Here is a 15,187-nt window from a genome sequence, read left to right on the forward strand (position 1 = left end):
GTTGATTGTTTGTGTAGTGGTGTGCCTACATTGTTTGAGTTATACTTTGTACATTTTTGTGGTGATCATTTCTTATATTTCATTCATTGTCTCTACTCTTACTCGTTGAATTGAATTGTGATAGAACACTTGCACAAGCATACACGTAATTAATCACCCATATCGGTTTAAAAAGATGTATCCTGATGTTATTGACCATTTACATGTACTTTCATCTTCTTTCCTTCTCCAGGAGAGTTGTTCTATTGGCATGTGAGTTGTTCATGCGACCATGAGTCATTGTTATTGTTGGCACGTGAGTGGTCCGTGCGGATATTAGATATTGTCACTCTCTTGGCACGTGAGTCGTCTGTGCGATTATGAATTGCAATGTGGGCACAAGATGCCAAAGGATTAGGGTTCATGAAATGGGACCCATGATTTGCGATTATGAGGTCTGGTACCTCGTGGAGAATTGTTGAACAAATACGGTAGTGAAAGCGGTTGTCCTATTGAGTTGTTACTTGTTTCCCTTTATTTGGTTTCACCGGACTTAACTATGTTCAGCTTACTCTACAACGTTATTACATGTTTGTTCCCTGTTGTTAATTGTTGCTCGTTGTTTCCTATTATAAGCATTGTTTTGTTATTGTTATCCTGCTTAGCTCTATATTGATATTGTCCACTGCTAGTTCACATTTATACTTGTTCAGGTTGTTTAGTTCAATAGGTGTCTTGACTGTTCCTCGTCACTACTCCACCGAGGTTAGTCTTAATACTTACTGGGTACTGTTGTGGTATGCTCATGCTACGCTTTATGCACATTTTTGTGCAAATCCATGTATTTTGGAGTTGGTTGATCACTGGCTAGCTGTTCGGACTTTGCTGTGGAGACTTAAGGTATACCTGTAGTCGCGTTCGCAGGCCTCGGAGCCACCTTCTGAAATCTTACTTTGTACTATTTATTCCTATTTCAGAACAATTGTATTTAGAGATTTTCTAGTAAATTCAATAGAGCTTATGATTTGTACTATCGGTTTTGGGATTGTTGGCTTGTATAGAAATTTCCATTTCGAAATCTATAGTTGATGGTTAAATTTTGTCGTTATTTCTGTAAGTGTTAGGCTTACCTAGTCCTAAAGAATAGGTGCCATCACGACATCCTACGAAGGAAAATCAGGGTCGTGACAATAACAGGCTAGCACTTGTCCCGAAATTCTCCCCCTAATCAAGACTTTCAAACCCCATATGGCTACATTATGGATGCTACTGAATGAGAAGGAAGGATCCTCAATTTATAGAAGTTCAAAACATTTTTCTCCAAGTAAATGGACTAGAAAAATATGGAAGAACCATATTTTCCTTTTCGTAAAAGATAAAAATCAATTGTGGTAAATATCTTACCTTTTCCTTTAAGAAATAGGAGAACAAAATATGGTACGAAAATTAGGGCAAACACCTAACAAATTAAAGATAAAGAACCTTGGAACTGTCCATTATTTCCTTGGTTTTGCAGTGTCAAAGTTCCCTCAAGGTCATTTTATTAATCATCATAACAAAATAGAGAGCCAATTCCTATTTATTAAGATTTTTACACCTCTTGACCCCTTTATTAAGCTTTCAGTTGATACTAGAGAGTCAGTTCCTAATCTCTCTCTGTATATAAAAGTTTCGTTGGAAAACTAAATTATCTTCAACATAATAGGCCTAATATTTCATCCACAATTTTTTTATATCTCCTAAAGTGCCCCATCTGATGGCTAGTCTACAGGTCTTAAGATATCTTTTTAAGGTATTTGGTTGAGCAATTACCCATATTTTTCCTTGAAAGTATATTTAGATTATGATTGAGAAGCTTGGCCCATTTCTAGAATGTTAGAAGAATAAGTTATGGAGATGTAATTGAGAGAATTTTCTGTATATTTTTTTATGATGAAATCTGTACAGAACTTGTTCTTATATACAAATAAAAAGAATCTCTCAATAACTAACTATGCCACTTGGCCTATGACTATTCACTATTCTATAACAAATTTATTGGATAGAGACAGAAAGAATAATTTATCTACAAAAAACAAGAAATCTGTACACGTTCTCTTGTCTTCTTCTATAGCAGGCCCAAGAGGCTTCAGATGAATTTGGGCCCAATAAAAAATAGATCAACAATCAGCAGCACAAGCACTTTGAGCCCAAAAAACACCTGGAGCCCAATTGTGAAAAGAGTCCAAATCTAAATCTCTTATACATCTACTTTGTTTGGACAGAAGACATTCACCTCGTTTGTGTCGGTCTTGTTCTTCACAATTTCAGCTTCCTTTGCTTTCCAATTCTTCATGGAATCACCATTAAGTTCTGAAATTTGTGAAGCTTCGATTCCAACACCCCCCCTCAAGATGGAGGGATGTGAAACAACCCCCAACTTGCCCAAAACAGTCTTGTAGATCGGACCAGAAAGGGGTTTTGTGAAAACACCGGCAATCTAAGAAGAGGAGGGAACAAAGGATAAAGAGATGAGACCAGCAAGGTATTGCTGTCACACAAAGTGACAGTCAAGGTCGACATGCTTGGTGCGTTCGTGAAAGACTGGATTTTTGGCGATGTGGATAGCGGCCTGACTGTCAGAGTGAAGAGGTAGAGGAATAGAAGGAGTAAGAGAAAGGTCTTCAAGAAGACGGAGAAGCCATGTGAGTTCTGCGACAACTCGGTGCATAGAACGGTACTCTGCCTCGGCGGAGGAAAGGGACACCAAAGATTGCTTCTTGGACTTCCAAGAAATGGGAGAAGAACCAAGGGAAATGTAATAGCCACTGATAGACCGGCGAGTGTCCGGATATCGGCCCCAATCGGAGTCACAAAAAGCAACAAGCTTGAAGAAGGGATTAGATGAGAGAAAAAGCCCAAAACCAGGGTCTAAAAGAAGGTAACATAAACAACGTAAAACAGCATCAAAATGAGGACGACGAGGCGATTGCATGAATTGACTGAGGTGCTGCACAGCAAATGACAAATCAAGATGGGTGTGAGTTAGATAATTGAGTTTGCCCAAAAGTTTGCGATAGATGAAAGGATCTGGTAGAAGATCACCTTCATTCATATGCAAGTGCCAACAAGGATCAAGAGGAGAAGAAACTGGTTTGGAGTCCAAGCAGCCAAATTCAAAAAGAAGATCCAAGGTAAATTTCCATTGAGTTAATATGATTCCTTGTGTTTCCCTGATGATTTCAATACACGAAAAATAATGTGCTTGACTTAAATCCTTGATTTTGAACTTAGAGTCTAGAAACACCTTAGGAGAATTAAGTTCTGTAGGGTCATCTCCTGTTAGTAAAATGTCATCGACATAGACAACAATGATGGTAGTGTTACCTGCTGATTTCTTGAAAAAGAGTGAGTAATCGTTGAGCGAATGAGAGTAACCTTTGAAATTCAGAGCAGCAGTAAGCCTGGAATACCACTGCCTAGAGGCTTGGCGCAAACCATAGAGATATTTGCGCAGTTTGCAAACATGAGCAGGGGTGGGAGGGGTAAGACCAGCTGGAAACTTCATGTAAACTTCCTCCTGTAAATCACCATGGAGGAAAGCACTGTTGACGTCCAATTGGTAAACACCCCACTGCTTCTTAACTGCCACTGTCAATAAACATCTGATGGTTGTCATCTTAACAACTGGGTAATAGGTCTCATTTAAATCAATCCATTCCCTTTGTATGTCACCTCCGATGACTAACCGAGCTTTAAACCTCTCTACTGAACCATCCTGCTTGTATTTCACCTTGTAAACCCACTTACAGGGCAATGTTTTCCTGTCCTTAGGTAGATTCACAACATCCCAAGTTTTGTTTGCCTCTAAAGCTGCAAGTTCTTGGTTCATGGCTTCCTGCCAACCAGGATGAAGGGAAGCTTGGGAAAATGAGGTAGGTTCGGAAATATGGGAAATGGTGTTTAGGATATTTTGGTTGGTGGAAGATAGGGCAGAAAAAGATAAGATAGAAGGGGATACAGGGGAACCAAAACAGTGGGTAGTCAGATTAGTTAAAACAACTGAATTACAGATGTAGTCATCCAAATAAGAGGGTAAATGTTGTTCTCTGGTGGATCTTCTGAGAGTAGGTTGAGAAGGTAGAGTGGTGTCACGGCCCAATTCCCAAACCCCGGCCGTGATGGCGCCTCTCGTGAAGACAAGGCCAGCCAGAACACTCGGAAACACCTCTTTTAACAATTTCTTAGCATTAAGAGATCCACAACGCGTATAAACAGTTATAAAAGCGAGAACAGCGACAATAGCAAAGGAAACCATCCCGACACAGCCCAAACCGGGGTATCACAAGTCATGAGCTACTACAGAGTTACTATAAGTCTAAGAAATAGAATATCTGATACAATAGTCTGAAGGAACTGAAAAATCATAAAATAGGGGAGTCAAGGGGACTGCGGACGTCAACAGCTACCTCGAAGCTCCAACTCGCTGCCTGCCTATGAAGAATATCAGTGCTCAGGAGCGGACACTGCTATGCCTGAATCTGCACACATGGTGCAGGGAGTAATGTGAGTACTCCGACCCAGTGAGTAATAATAATAAATAGTAACTGAAGGCATGAAAACACATAAGTGCACAAGACAATGCTATATCAGGCAGTAAATCACTTTAAACAGTAAAACAGTAAAAAGTCAAATGAAGACGCATTTTCTTAAAGACAGGTAAATCAGGTAAAACAGTAAATGAATAGTGAATAGTAAAACTGCCCCTCGGGCTTAGTATCAATCGCTCAGTACAGTAACAGCCCCTTGGGCTCAATCTCAGTCACACAGCATAGTATCAACCCCTCGGGCTCACTCTGAAATCACATGGGTACCCGCGCTCACTGTGGGTCTGCAGACTCCGGAGGGGCCCCACACGGCCCAAGCGCTATATCAACATAAGGCCTGAAAGCCTTCTCACATCACACTAGAGGCCTGAAAGCCTCCTCACATATCACTCGAGGCCTGAAAGCCTCCTCACAATACACTCGAGGCTTGAAAGCCTCCTCACATCACGCTCGAGGCCTGAAAGCCTCACTCAGTCCACAAACATCATAAGCCCCTCGGGCATCAATAAAATAATAGTCATCAGCCCAAACAACAGTGAAATATCATTAATACCTCAAAATCCAACTAAAGCGGCTGAGTTTGCAAAACAGTATAATTATTAGGAGTGAGTTCAAATAACGTATCAAAATAGTGAGGAAATAGTGATAACAATCCCCGAGGGATTCAAGTAATCGGCATTAAGCCCAAAACATGGCAATAAGCCCAAATCACGATGATAAACAAATTAGCCAGTCAAATACGCGGTAAAATATCAAACGGGACGGATCAAGACACAATCCCCAGTATTAAACAACCCCGCGCTCGCGATTAAGCGCGTGTTTCACCTCAATATAGCACTACGTTGTGCAAATCCGGGGTTTCAAACCCTCAGGATATCATTTACTATCATTACTCACCTAAAGCCGGCCAAAATCCTAGCTCGCTATGCCCTTGCCTCGCGAATCGACCTCCTCGCGCGTCGAATCTGATCAAAACCGCAACGAATACGTTACAATAGGCTAAGGGAACATAACCCAATCGAAAAGAATCGAAAAACATCGAAAAATCACGAAATTTGCAAAACCCGAGCGCCGGGCCCACTTCTCAAAAATCAGAAAGTTTAACATCATCGGATCCTTATCTCGCCACGAGTCTATACATACCAAGAACTCCCAAATCCGAGTTCAAATGACCCATCAAAACCCACTTTAAAATACCAAAAACCAAGCCCTAACTTTTCTCCCTTTTTGATGAATTTCCATAAATTTCTAGGTTAATTCTTCCATTAAATCATGTATTTAGGCCAAAGAACTCACCTCCAATTAATCCCAGTCGAAATCCCCTTCAATTCCCGTCGAAAAGCTCTCAAGGTTGCTAAAAAATGGTAGAAAAATACCTTAGCTCGCGGATGAAATATTAATTTTTAAACCCTTCTGCCCAGTCCTTATTTTTGCTTCTGCGATCCACTTACCGCATATGCGGTCACCGCTTCTGCGGTATCTCCTCCGTTTCTGCAGAAATCACTATTACGCCCAGGACCGCTTTTGCGGTCAATAACCGCATCTGCGGAGACCGCTCCTGCGGAAACCATCCGCTTCTGCGGAAATTCTCCAAATAGCCAACACACGCATCTGCAACCCATTCTTCGCATCTGCGGAACCGCATCTGCGGCCCATTTTCCGCAGATGCGGAAATACCAGATAACAGCAAGCACCAGCAATCTCACAAGTTCAAAATCCATCCCGATGACCATCCGAAATCACCCCGAGGCCCCCGGGACCTCAACCAAAAGTGCCAACCCATCCTAAAACATCATTCAAACTTGCTCCAATCATCAAAACACCACAAGAACACCGAAACCATCAAATTACATTGGATTCAAGCCTAAGTTCTTCTAAAACTCCCGAAATACGCATTCGATCAAAAACCCGACCAAAACACCTCCGAATAAACTGAAATTTTGCGCACACATCTCAAATCACCTAACGAAGCTACAGCAACTCTCGGAATCCCATTTCGACCCTCGAATCAAAATCTCACCTATCAACCGGAATTCGCCAAAATACTAACTTCGCCAATTCAAGCCTAGTTCTACACCGGACCTCCAAAATCAATTCCGATCACACTCCTAAGTCAAAAATCATCCCCCGAAGCTAACCGAACCACCGGAAATCACATCCGAGCCCTCTAACTCATAAGTCAACGTCCGGTTGACTTTTCCAAAACAAACTTTCCTTAAAGAGACTAAGTGTCTCATTTCCTTCTAAAACCAATCCAAATCAACTCGTTCACACAAGACTCTTATAATGAAGCATGAAGAAGCAGTAAACGGGGAAAACGAGGCGGTAAATCACGTGAAGACAGGTCGGGTCGTCACATCCTCCCCAACTAAAACAAACGCTCGTCCTCGAGCGGGTCAAGAAACATACCTGAAGCCTCAAACAGGTGAGGATATCTGCTCCGCATCTCCCGCTCAGTCTCCCAGGTAGCCTCCTCCACGGGCCGACCTCTCCACTACACTTTCACTGAAGCAATATCCTTTGACCTCAACTTCCGAACCTGACGATCCAAAATGGCTGCTGGCTCTACATCATAAGTCAAATCTTCATCCAACTGAACTGTGCTGAAGTCCAATACATGGGACGGGTCCCCAACATACTTCGGGAGCATAGATACATGAAATACCGGATGCACGCCCGACAAGCTAGGTGGCAAGGCAAGCTCATAAGCTACCTCTCCAATGGTCCTAAGTACCTCAAAAGGCCCAATAAACCGCAGACTCAGCTTCCCTTTCTTTCCAAACCGCATAACACCCTTCATGGGCGAAACCTTCAGCAAGGCCTTCTCACCAACCATATAAGACACATCTTGTGACGACCCAACCCGTCGTCACGTGTGTTACTGCCCCGTTTCCCCCATTTTATGCTTCTTCATGTTTCATTATCAGTATTTGATGTGTTAGAGTTGGTTTGGAATGGTTTTGATAAGAAATGAGACACTTAGTCTCTTTTAAGAAGGCTTAAGTTGGAAAAGTCAACCGGATGTTTACCTTTGTGTTAGAGGGCTCAGATATGAATTCCGATGATTCGGTTAGCTTCGAGGGATGATTTGTGACTTAGGAGTGTGATCAAACGTGATTTTGGAGGTCCGAAGTAGAATTAGGCTTAAATTGGCAAAGTTAGGATTTTGGCGAATTCCGGTCGATAGGTGAGATTTTGATCCGGGGATCGGAATGGAATTTCGAGAGTTGCAGTAGCCTCGTTAGGTGATTTGGGATGTGTGTGCAAAATTTTAGGTCATTCAGAGGTGTCTTGGTTGGATTTTTGATCGAAAGTGCATTTCGGAGGTTTTGAGAAAACATAGGCTTGAATTTGATGTAATTGGATGATTTTAGTGTTAATCGTGGTGTTTTGATGATTGGAGCAAGTTCGAATAAGGTATTGGATCATGTTTGTGTTTTTGGTTGGGGTCCCGGGGACCTCGGGGTGAGTTCGGGTGATTGAATGGAGAGTTTTGGAGTTGTGGCATGTTTAACTTTGCTGGTATCTGGTGTTTTCGAACCTGCGGATATGGGACCGCAGGTGAGGTCTCGCAGAAGCGAGCAGGAAGGCGCAGAAGCGGAAAAGTTGGTCCATGTCAGGTTCCGCAGAAGCGGAAGTTAGGACCGCATAGGCGGTCCCGCTAGTGCAAAATTTGGGCCGCAGAAGCGGTCTAGGCCCTTAAGTGAAGGTCCGCAGAAGCGGACGTGGACCGCAGATGCGGAAGTCGCAGAAGCGACAATTTACCGTAGAAGCGGAAACAACTGCTCAGAAGATGGTTTTAATTCCTTAGCGAAATTTTACAGAACACATATCTTAACTTCGGACTTGGGGTGTTCTTGAGCGATTTTAAAGAGAGAATTCAAGGACTTCGATCAGGTAAGCATCCTTGATCTTAGAACATGATTTTATCATGCAAATACATGAAATTTGACTGAAAACTCAAGGAATTAAGAACAAAAATGGTGGTTTAGTGCTTGAAACCTAAGAAAACAAAAATAGGAATTTGAGGGGCCATTTGGACTCCGATTTTGGTGTTCTTTATATGTATAGACTCGTGGCGAGATAAGGAATCCGGTGATGTTAATTTTCTGATTTTTTGAGAAGTGGGCCCGGGGCTCGGGTTTTGCCAACTTCGTGATTTTCGATGTTTTTCGAGTCTTTTCGATTGGGTTATATTCCCTTAGCATATTGTGACGTATTCGTTGTGGTTTTGGTCAGATTCAACGCACGCGGAGGTGAATTCGAAAGGCAAAGGCATAGCATGCTAGGACTTTGGCCAGCTTGAGGTGAGTAATGATTGTAAATGATATTTTGAGGGTTTGAAACCTCGATTTGCACATCGTAGTGCTATGTGAGGTGACTTGGATGCCGGATAACGGGCGTCGGGTAGAGCACCGTCGGGGATTGTGACTTGGTCCGTCCCGCTTAATAAAATTACTACCTAATTGATTGTAGTTTTGTGATATCCTTATAAAAATGGATTAATTGCCATAATTGGGCTTCGTTCCAACTACTTGAATCCTTCAGGGATTATTTTACTGGTTTCTTACCATATTTCTAGATATTGAACTCAGTCCTGATATTTAACACTGTTTTTGTAAACTCGGCCATTTTTCTAAAAGTAAAAACTAAAGTAATATTTTTAAATGAAGTTTGGGCTGAATATTTTTATATTATTGTGCCGAAAGGCTTATGTGATTTTGGACTGAGTATGGGATCGGACTGCACGCCGCAGTGGTATAATAATGATTTTGATATGAGGCCAAGGGCCTGTTTGATGCCACGAGATGGCTTATTATTGCTCTTGGGCCGTAAGGGGCCCCTCCAGGAGTCTACACACCCCCAGTGAGCGCCGTCGACGTTAAATAAATGGAGTGGGCTGCACTGCCGTAGCGGGGTACTGGAGGTACCGGTTTATGTGTTGCATTGCATATTTTAATTGTCATTTATTCTTTATCTGTTGTGGTATTATTATAATTGTCTTCGCCGTTTTACTGTATATATAGCTTTACCTTGTGTTTAGTTGGGATTTTTTGTGACGACCCAAAGGGTCATCACCTATTCCCTTATCCATTCCGTGCTTTCGAGGCCTTAAAACCTCATTTTTACTTGCCTCGATTTGCGTGCGCAGTCCGACCGCGTAGCCAGAAAGCTTTTATGTTGAAATATGTGAATTCCGTGAAAAATTTGAAGAATTTTGATATTAATATGATTATAGTTCACTTTGGTCAACATTTTTGGTAAACGGACCCAGACCCGAGATTGGACGGTCCCGGAAGGTCCGTAGAAAAATATGGGACTCGGGCATGTGCCCGGAATCGAATTCCGAGGTCTAGAGCCCGAGATATGAATTTTTTCGTGAAATTGTTTTTATAAAATTATTAAGGAAAATGGAAATGAAAATTGATTAAAAGACTATGGTATCGGGCTCGTATTTTGGTTCCGACGCCCGGTACAAGTCTAAAATATGTGTTAAGCGCTTTCTGTAAAGTTTGGTCGAAATCGGACGTCGTTTGACATGTTTCGGACTCGAAATGGAAATTTGAGATTTTATGAACATTTCAAAGAAAATCATGAGTTTTGAGGCTTGATTCTATGTATATAATGTTAGGGCGATTTGATCGCAAGAGCAAGTCCGTAGGATGTTTTCGAGGTTGTGTGCATGTTTTGTTTGGAGCCCCGAGGGCTCGGGTGAGTTTTGGATAGGCATCGGATTGCATTTCTCATGTTTTAAAAATCTGGTATGCTGGCTTCTGCAATTTTCGCAAATGCGAAGGGAAGACTCGCAATTGCGAGGGGGGAGGTTCGCAAATGCGAAACCCCGCCTGTAGGCCCAGTGTTCGCAAATGCGAACCAAGGATCGCAATTCCCAGCCCTGTCTTGTTCGCAAATGCGAACCAAGGCTCGCAATTCCCATATCCGAGGCCAAGCAAATTTTATACTTAGTCGAATTTTCATCACTTTTCACCATTCTTTCAAAACCCAAACACCATAGGCGATTTTTCAAGAGCAAACTTCATCCCAAATCATTTGTAAGTTGATTTTTACTCAATTCTTTCAACTTTTAACATCATTTAACATGTTTTCCACTTGAAATCAAAGATTTTCATGGGTGAAATTGCGATTTTTGAGTAGAACCTAGGTTTTTTATAAATTGGGGAGTTGGAACTCGATTTGAGGTCCGATTTCAAAACAAATTATATATTTGAACTTGTGGGGGAATGGGTAACCGGATTTTGGTTCGAACCTCGAGTTTTGACCACGTGGGCCCGGGGGCGATTTTGGAATTTTTGGGAAAAACTTGGGAAACTCAATTTTTTATGCATTCAATTTGATTCATATAATGTTTATTAAAGTAATTGAGCAATGTGTGATTAGGTTCGAGTGAATTAGAGGTGGAACCGCGAGGTAAAGCAATAGTTGAGGATTAAGTGGATTTCAATGCTTTGAGGTAAGTGTTTGGTTTAACCCTAGCTTGAGGGAATAGGAGTTGAGTCTTGTTGCTAATTGCTATGTGATAGAGTACGATGTATAGGCATGGTGACGAGTATCTATACATTGGTGTCTAGCATGACCGTGAGTCCTTATAACGTGATTGTCATGACTTGGTTGTCAACTCCGTGTTTATTGGAGGATTTCTATATGTTGTGAATAACATGTGAACGGTAATATGATCATTTGATTCCTGGGAGCATAGGCTCGAATTGTGATACGAATATTGAAATTATACGAAATGATTTGTTTCTTTGGAGCGTTGGCTCAAAATAGTAGAGTGAACTCTAAGATAAGAAAAGTTAGAAGGAGAAAGCGTTGTTGGTTATTCCCTTGCCGGGATGTTTGTCAAATATTTACTTATTTTTATGCCCCTTAATTGTGACTGTTGTTTGGGGAGTCGGACTGTTAAATGATACTGGGGATCGGGTTGCGCGCCGCAACAATGATATTGAGGATCGAGTTGCATGCCGCAACAGTAAAAGGTGAGGATCGGGTTGCACGCCGCAACAATGATACATGATAAATGATATGGGTCGGGTTGCACGCTGCAATAGTGGTATTTGTGGAGCGGGTTGCACGCCGCAACAATAGTAATTATGGAGAGGGTTGCACGCTGCAACAGCTATTGAGGCTATGTGTTTGTACTGGAGTATTGATTCCTTTGTTCATTGTGAACCTAAGCTGTTTTAGTTGTTACTCTGGATTGTTGTTAATATTGTATCTCCCCTTAGCATGTCTCCCCTCCCATGTTGTTAATTACTTGGTATTCAATTCCCGCTGTATAGTTATAACTGCACAGGTTTATGTGATGTCCAGTCTAGCCTCGTCACTACTTCGCCGGGGTTAGGCTAGACACTTACCAGCACATGGGGTCGGTTGTGCTGATGCTACACTTCTGTGCATTTTTGCACTGGTCCAGGTTTTGAGAAGCAGCAGCAGCAGTAGTTCGGGAGCAGACTTTCCTATTCACGAGACTGAGGTAGCCTTGCAGGCGTCCGCAGGCCCGGCGTCTCTTCTTTATGTTTTCCTTTCGACTGTTGCGTCATTGTTTTCGAGACAGACAGCTGTTATATTTCTTTCAGACCTTTGTATTTATTTTATTCTTAGTGGTTCGTGAGTGATGTGACACCAAATCTTGGGTAGAGGCTATTGTTGACTATTCCGCATTTTGATTCAGACTTATAAATTAGACTTTCGCTATTATTATTATTATTAAATTCCATGTTTCTTATTGATGCTATGGATTGTTAACAAATTTATTTATTAATGAAAGGTAAATAAGTTGGCTTGCCTAGCTACCACGAGTAGGCGCCATCACGATCCCGATGGTGGAAAATCCGGGTCGTGACAGTTATACAATTCATGAGTACTTCAAAAGTGTGAGAAAATTTTTATCGGTACTAATAACTCAAACTTTCTTACTATTATCAATATCACTAACAACAAAAAATAAGCACACAAATATAACCTCAGAATAATCACTTTTTATATTATCCAGTTAGCTCAAAGTTATCAGGCCAGGCCACTTACAAGTAAAAGTGCACACAATTATACGGGCCATTGAGTGGTGGGTCAAATATTTATTAAAATTATAATTACCGTTTATCGATTTTCTTTTCTTTGTAATCAAAATACTAGATGCAGTGGAGGAACTATTACTAGCATAACATAAGCCATAACTCCAAGAATTCATGTAACTGACACAAACTCATACTGAAAAAAATTCAATTACCTATTCGGTTTTCTAAACTTTAATAATTTAGACAAGGTCAAGAATGAAAATTATTGAGAAGTTAAATTGTCAACTCAAAAGACTTAAAAACACAACATAAGTAATGGAGCAGTAAACCTGGAGCATAGCAGACTCTCTTTCAAGTCCAACCTCACACTTACCTGCTTTTGTACTTACTAGTTATAGTAGTTATTCTTTTCTGATTCTCGTAATGAGACTAATCAGAACATGGGCGGAAGAATAACCAAACTCAAATCTTGGTTAGAGACTCGTGCTGATAACGTGTTACGAAACTTAGCTCAAAGTAACAATATAGAACAATAAAATAGACAACAATGTAGAGAGGAAGAGAGGAAAGAATCTTATTTCTTCTATGTATTCAAGTGTATACAATGTGATGCCAAAACCCTCTATTTATAGGATTACATAGAGGCATACAAAAGAATGCCATAAACATGACATTAAACATTTGAGATCATGGAGGAAGATCATGGGAGGTTATGGAGGTGTGGGAGTTGCAACTGTAATGGTGAGAAATAGTGGGAGTTATCTACATAATGGAGAAGAGTAGTGGGAGTAACTTCTTAAGTAGTTATAGACATCCACTACAAAATAATATTTCATAACACAAATCATTTTTTTATTTTATTTTAAAATCAAAATACTCAAAGTGGTGAGTTGTGGTTATTTTTTTTAAATTTCTTTTTCGATATCCTCCTCTATATTGAAGGGTTTTAGAATCTCTAATAAGGCCTAATACCCTTCCCCTTACGCGCGCTCCGAAGGACACCGGCGTAATATTCCGTCGGAGGCTAATTTAATCTCCGGTGAACATCGCCGGAAATACGCCGGTGTTACGATGTTACGAATAGGTTCTACTCTCCGTACAACACGAAAGCTCTTAAACAGAAATCTCCACTTTCAATACCCTATTATCGCCGGAGATGTAGCTCCGGTACATCACCGACGTCAAGAGCTCCATCGCTTTGTTCGGTGTTGCAATTATAGCAGCACTGTTGATAATACTTCTGTTTCCACCTCATTTTTTCCCACTTTGAGCAACAGCAATAGCTCAACAACTTCTGCAGAACCTCATGCCGAGAGAGCTGAGGAAAATGATAGTCTTCAATCCGATGTATCGGAAGTAGAACCGGTGGCGGCGGTGGAGCAGCGGTTAAGTAGTGGAATGGAGGATGCTTATTTAGCAATAGAGCTAGCATTGGATTCTGTAGTTAAGATATTTACCGTTTCCAGTAGTCCTAATTACTTCCTTCCCTGGCAGAACAAGTCCCAGCGTGAAACTACCGGCTCTGGTATTTTTTTTTCTTTCATTTATTTTCCAAATATGTTATTCTCTATCAGTGTAATGCTTCCGTTTTTTACTAGGTATTGTGAAAATTTTACATATTGGCACTTCATTTACTAAGGAAGCCTTGTCAAAAGGCTATTTTTTGTGTTGTTGTTCATTGAGATCAGTGGCGGAGCCAGGCTTTTTGTTAAGGAGTGTTAAAATATATATATAAGTAAATAGACAAAAAATATAAGGGGAGTCAACATAGTGTATATGCATATGATTTTTTCTTTTACCTACCTATGTAGTATATTTTTTTCCCGTGAGTGGTATAAGGTGACTCTGCAACTGATTGAGATAAATAGTTTGCTGTTGTCCCAAGGGCTGCAAGTATTATAGATTTGTTGTCCCAACGCCAACGCCAACTAGTTTAGGATTGAAGCATGAAATTATTGATGTTGTAACTACAATTAGTTTTGGGATTGAGGAGTGTTGATTGATTTGTTGTGGGGACTCGATTTTGGAAGGTGAATTCTCTTATCTACTTTTTGTTACAAGGTGGGGGTTCAATTCCCCACCTTGTAATCCCCTCCCCCATTTCCCCTTCCGACCCTCTATGTATAATAAATTATTTTCTTAAAAAAAGAGAATACAGAGCTCATATCAAGTATAGTGACCTACTAAATGTCTAAGAGAACACAAGGCTTACTTTTGGATTTTGCATTCTTAATGTTATAGGTTTTGTTATTCGGGGAAAGAGGATCCTAACAAATGCTCATGTTGTGGCTGATCATACGTTTGTACTTGTAAGAAAGCATGGTTCCCCTACCAAGTATAGAGCAACAGTGCAAGCTGTTGGTCATGAATGTGACTTGGCTATTCTGGTGGTAGAAAGTGAAGAATTCTGGGAGGGCATGAACTCTTTGGAGCTTGGTGATGTTCCATTTCTCCAAGAAGCTGTGGCTGTTGTTGGTTATCCTCAAGGTAATTTTTTTTTATTCAGTGGTTATCCTCAACGTGATTATTTTTCTTGTAACTCATTCGAGACGAAATATAAACAACACCTCCCCCCCCCCCCCCCCC

At 41.0% G+C, this 15,187-nt stretch overlaps 1 protein-coding gene across 1 annotated transcript in view; it reads left to right on the forward strand.

The window, feature by feature from the left end:
* Positions 1–13,535: 13,535 nt before the first annotated feature.
* LOC109241709 (protease Do-like 10, mitochondrial) overlaps positions 13,536–15,187 on the forward strand; it is a 9,846-nt gene continuing 8,194 nt past the window's right edge. The window contains exons 1-2 of the mRNA XM_019408476.1: positions 13,536–14,126; positions 14,843–15,088. Of these exons, the coding sequence (XP_019264021.1) occupies positions 13,673–14,126; positions 14,843–15,088 (700 nt within the window). The 5' untranslated portion in view covers positions 13,536–13,672. The remainder of the gene's footprint in view (positions 14,127–14,842; positions 15,089–15,187) is intronic.

Source organism: Nicotiana attenuata, unplaced genomic scaffold, assembly GCF_001879085.1.
Source record: "Nicotiana attenuata strain UT unplaced genomic scaffold, NIATTr2, whole genome shotgun sequence".
Taxonomy (NCBI): Eukaryota; Viridiplantae; Streptophyta; class Magnoliopsida; order Solanales; family Solanaceae; genus Nicotiana; species Nicotiana attenuata.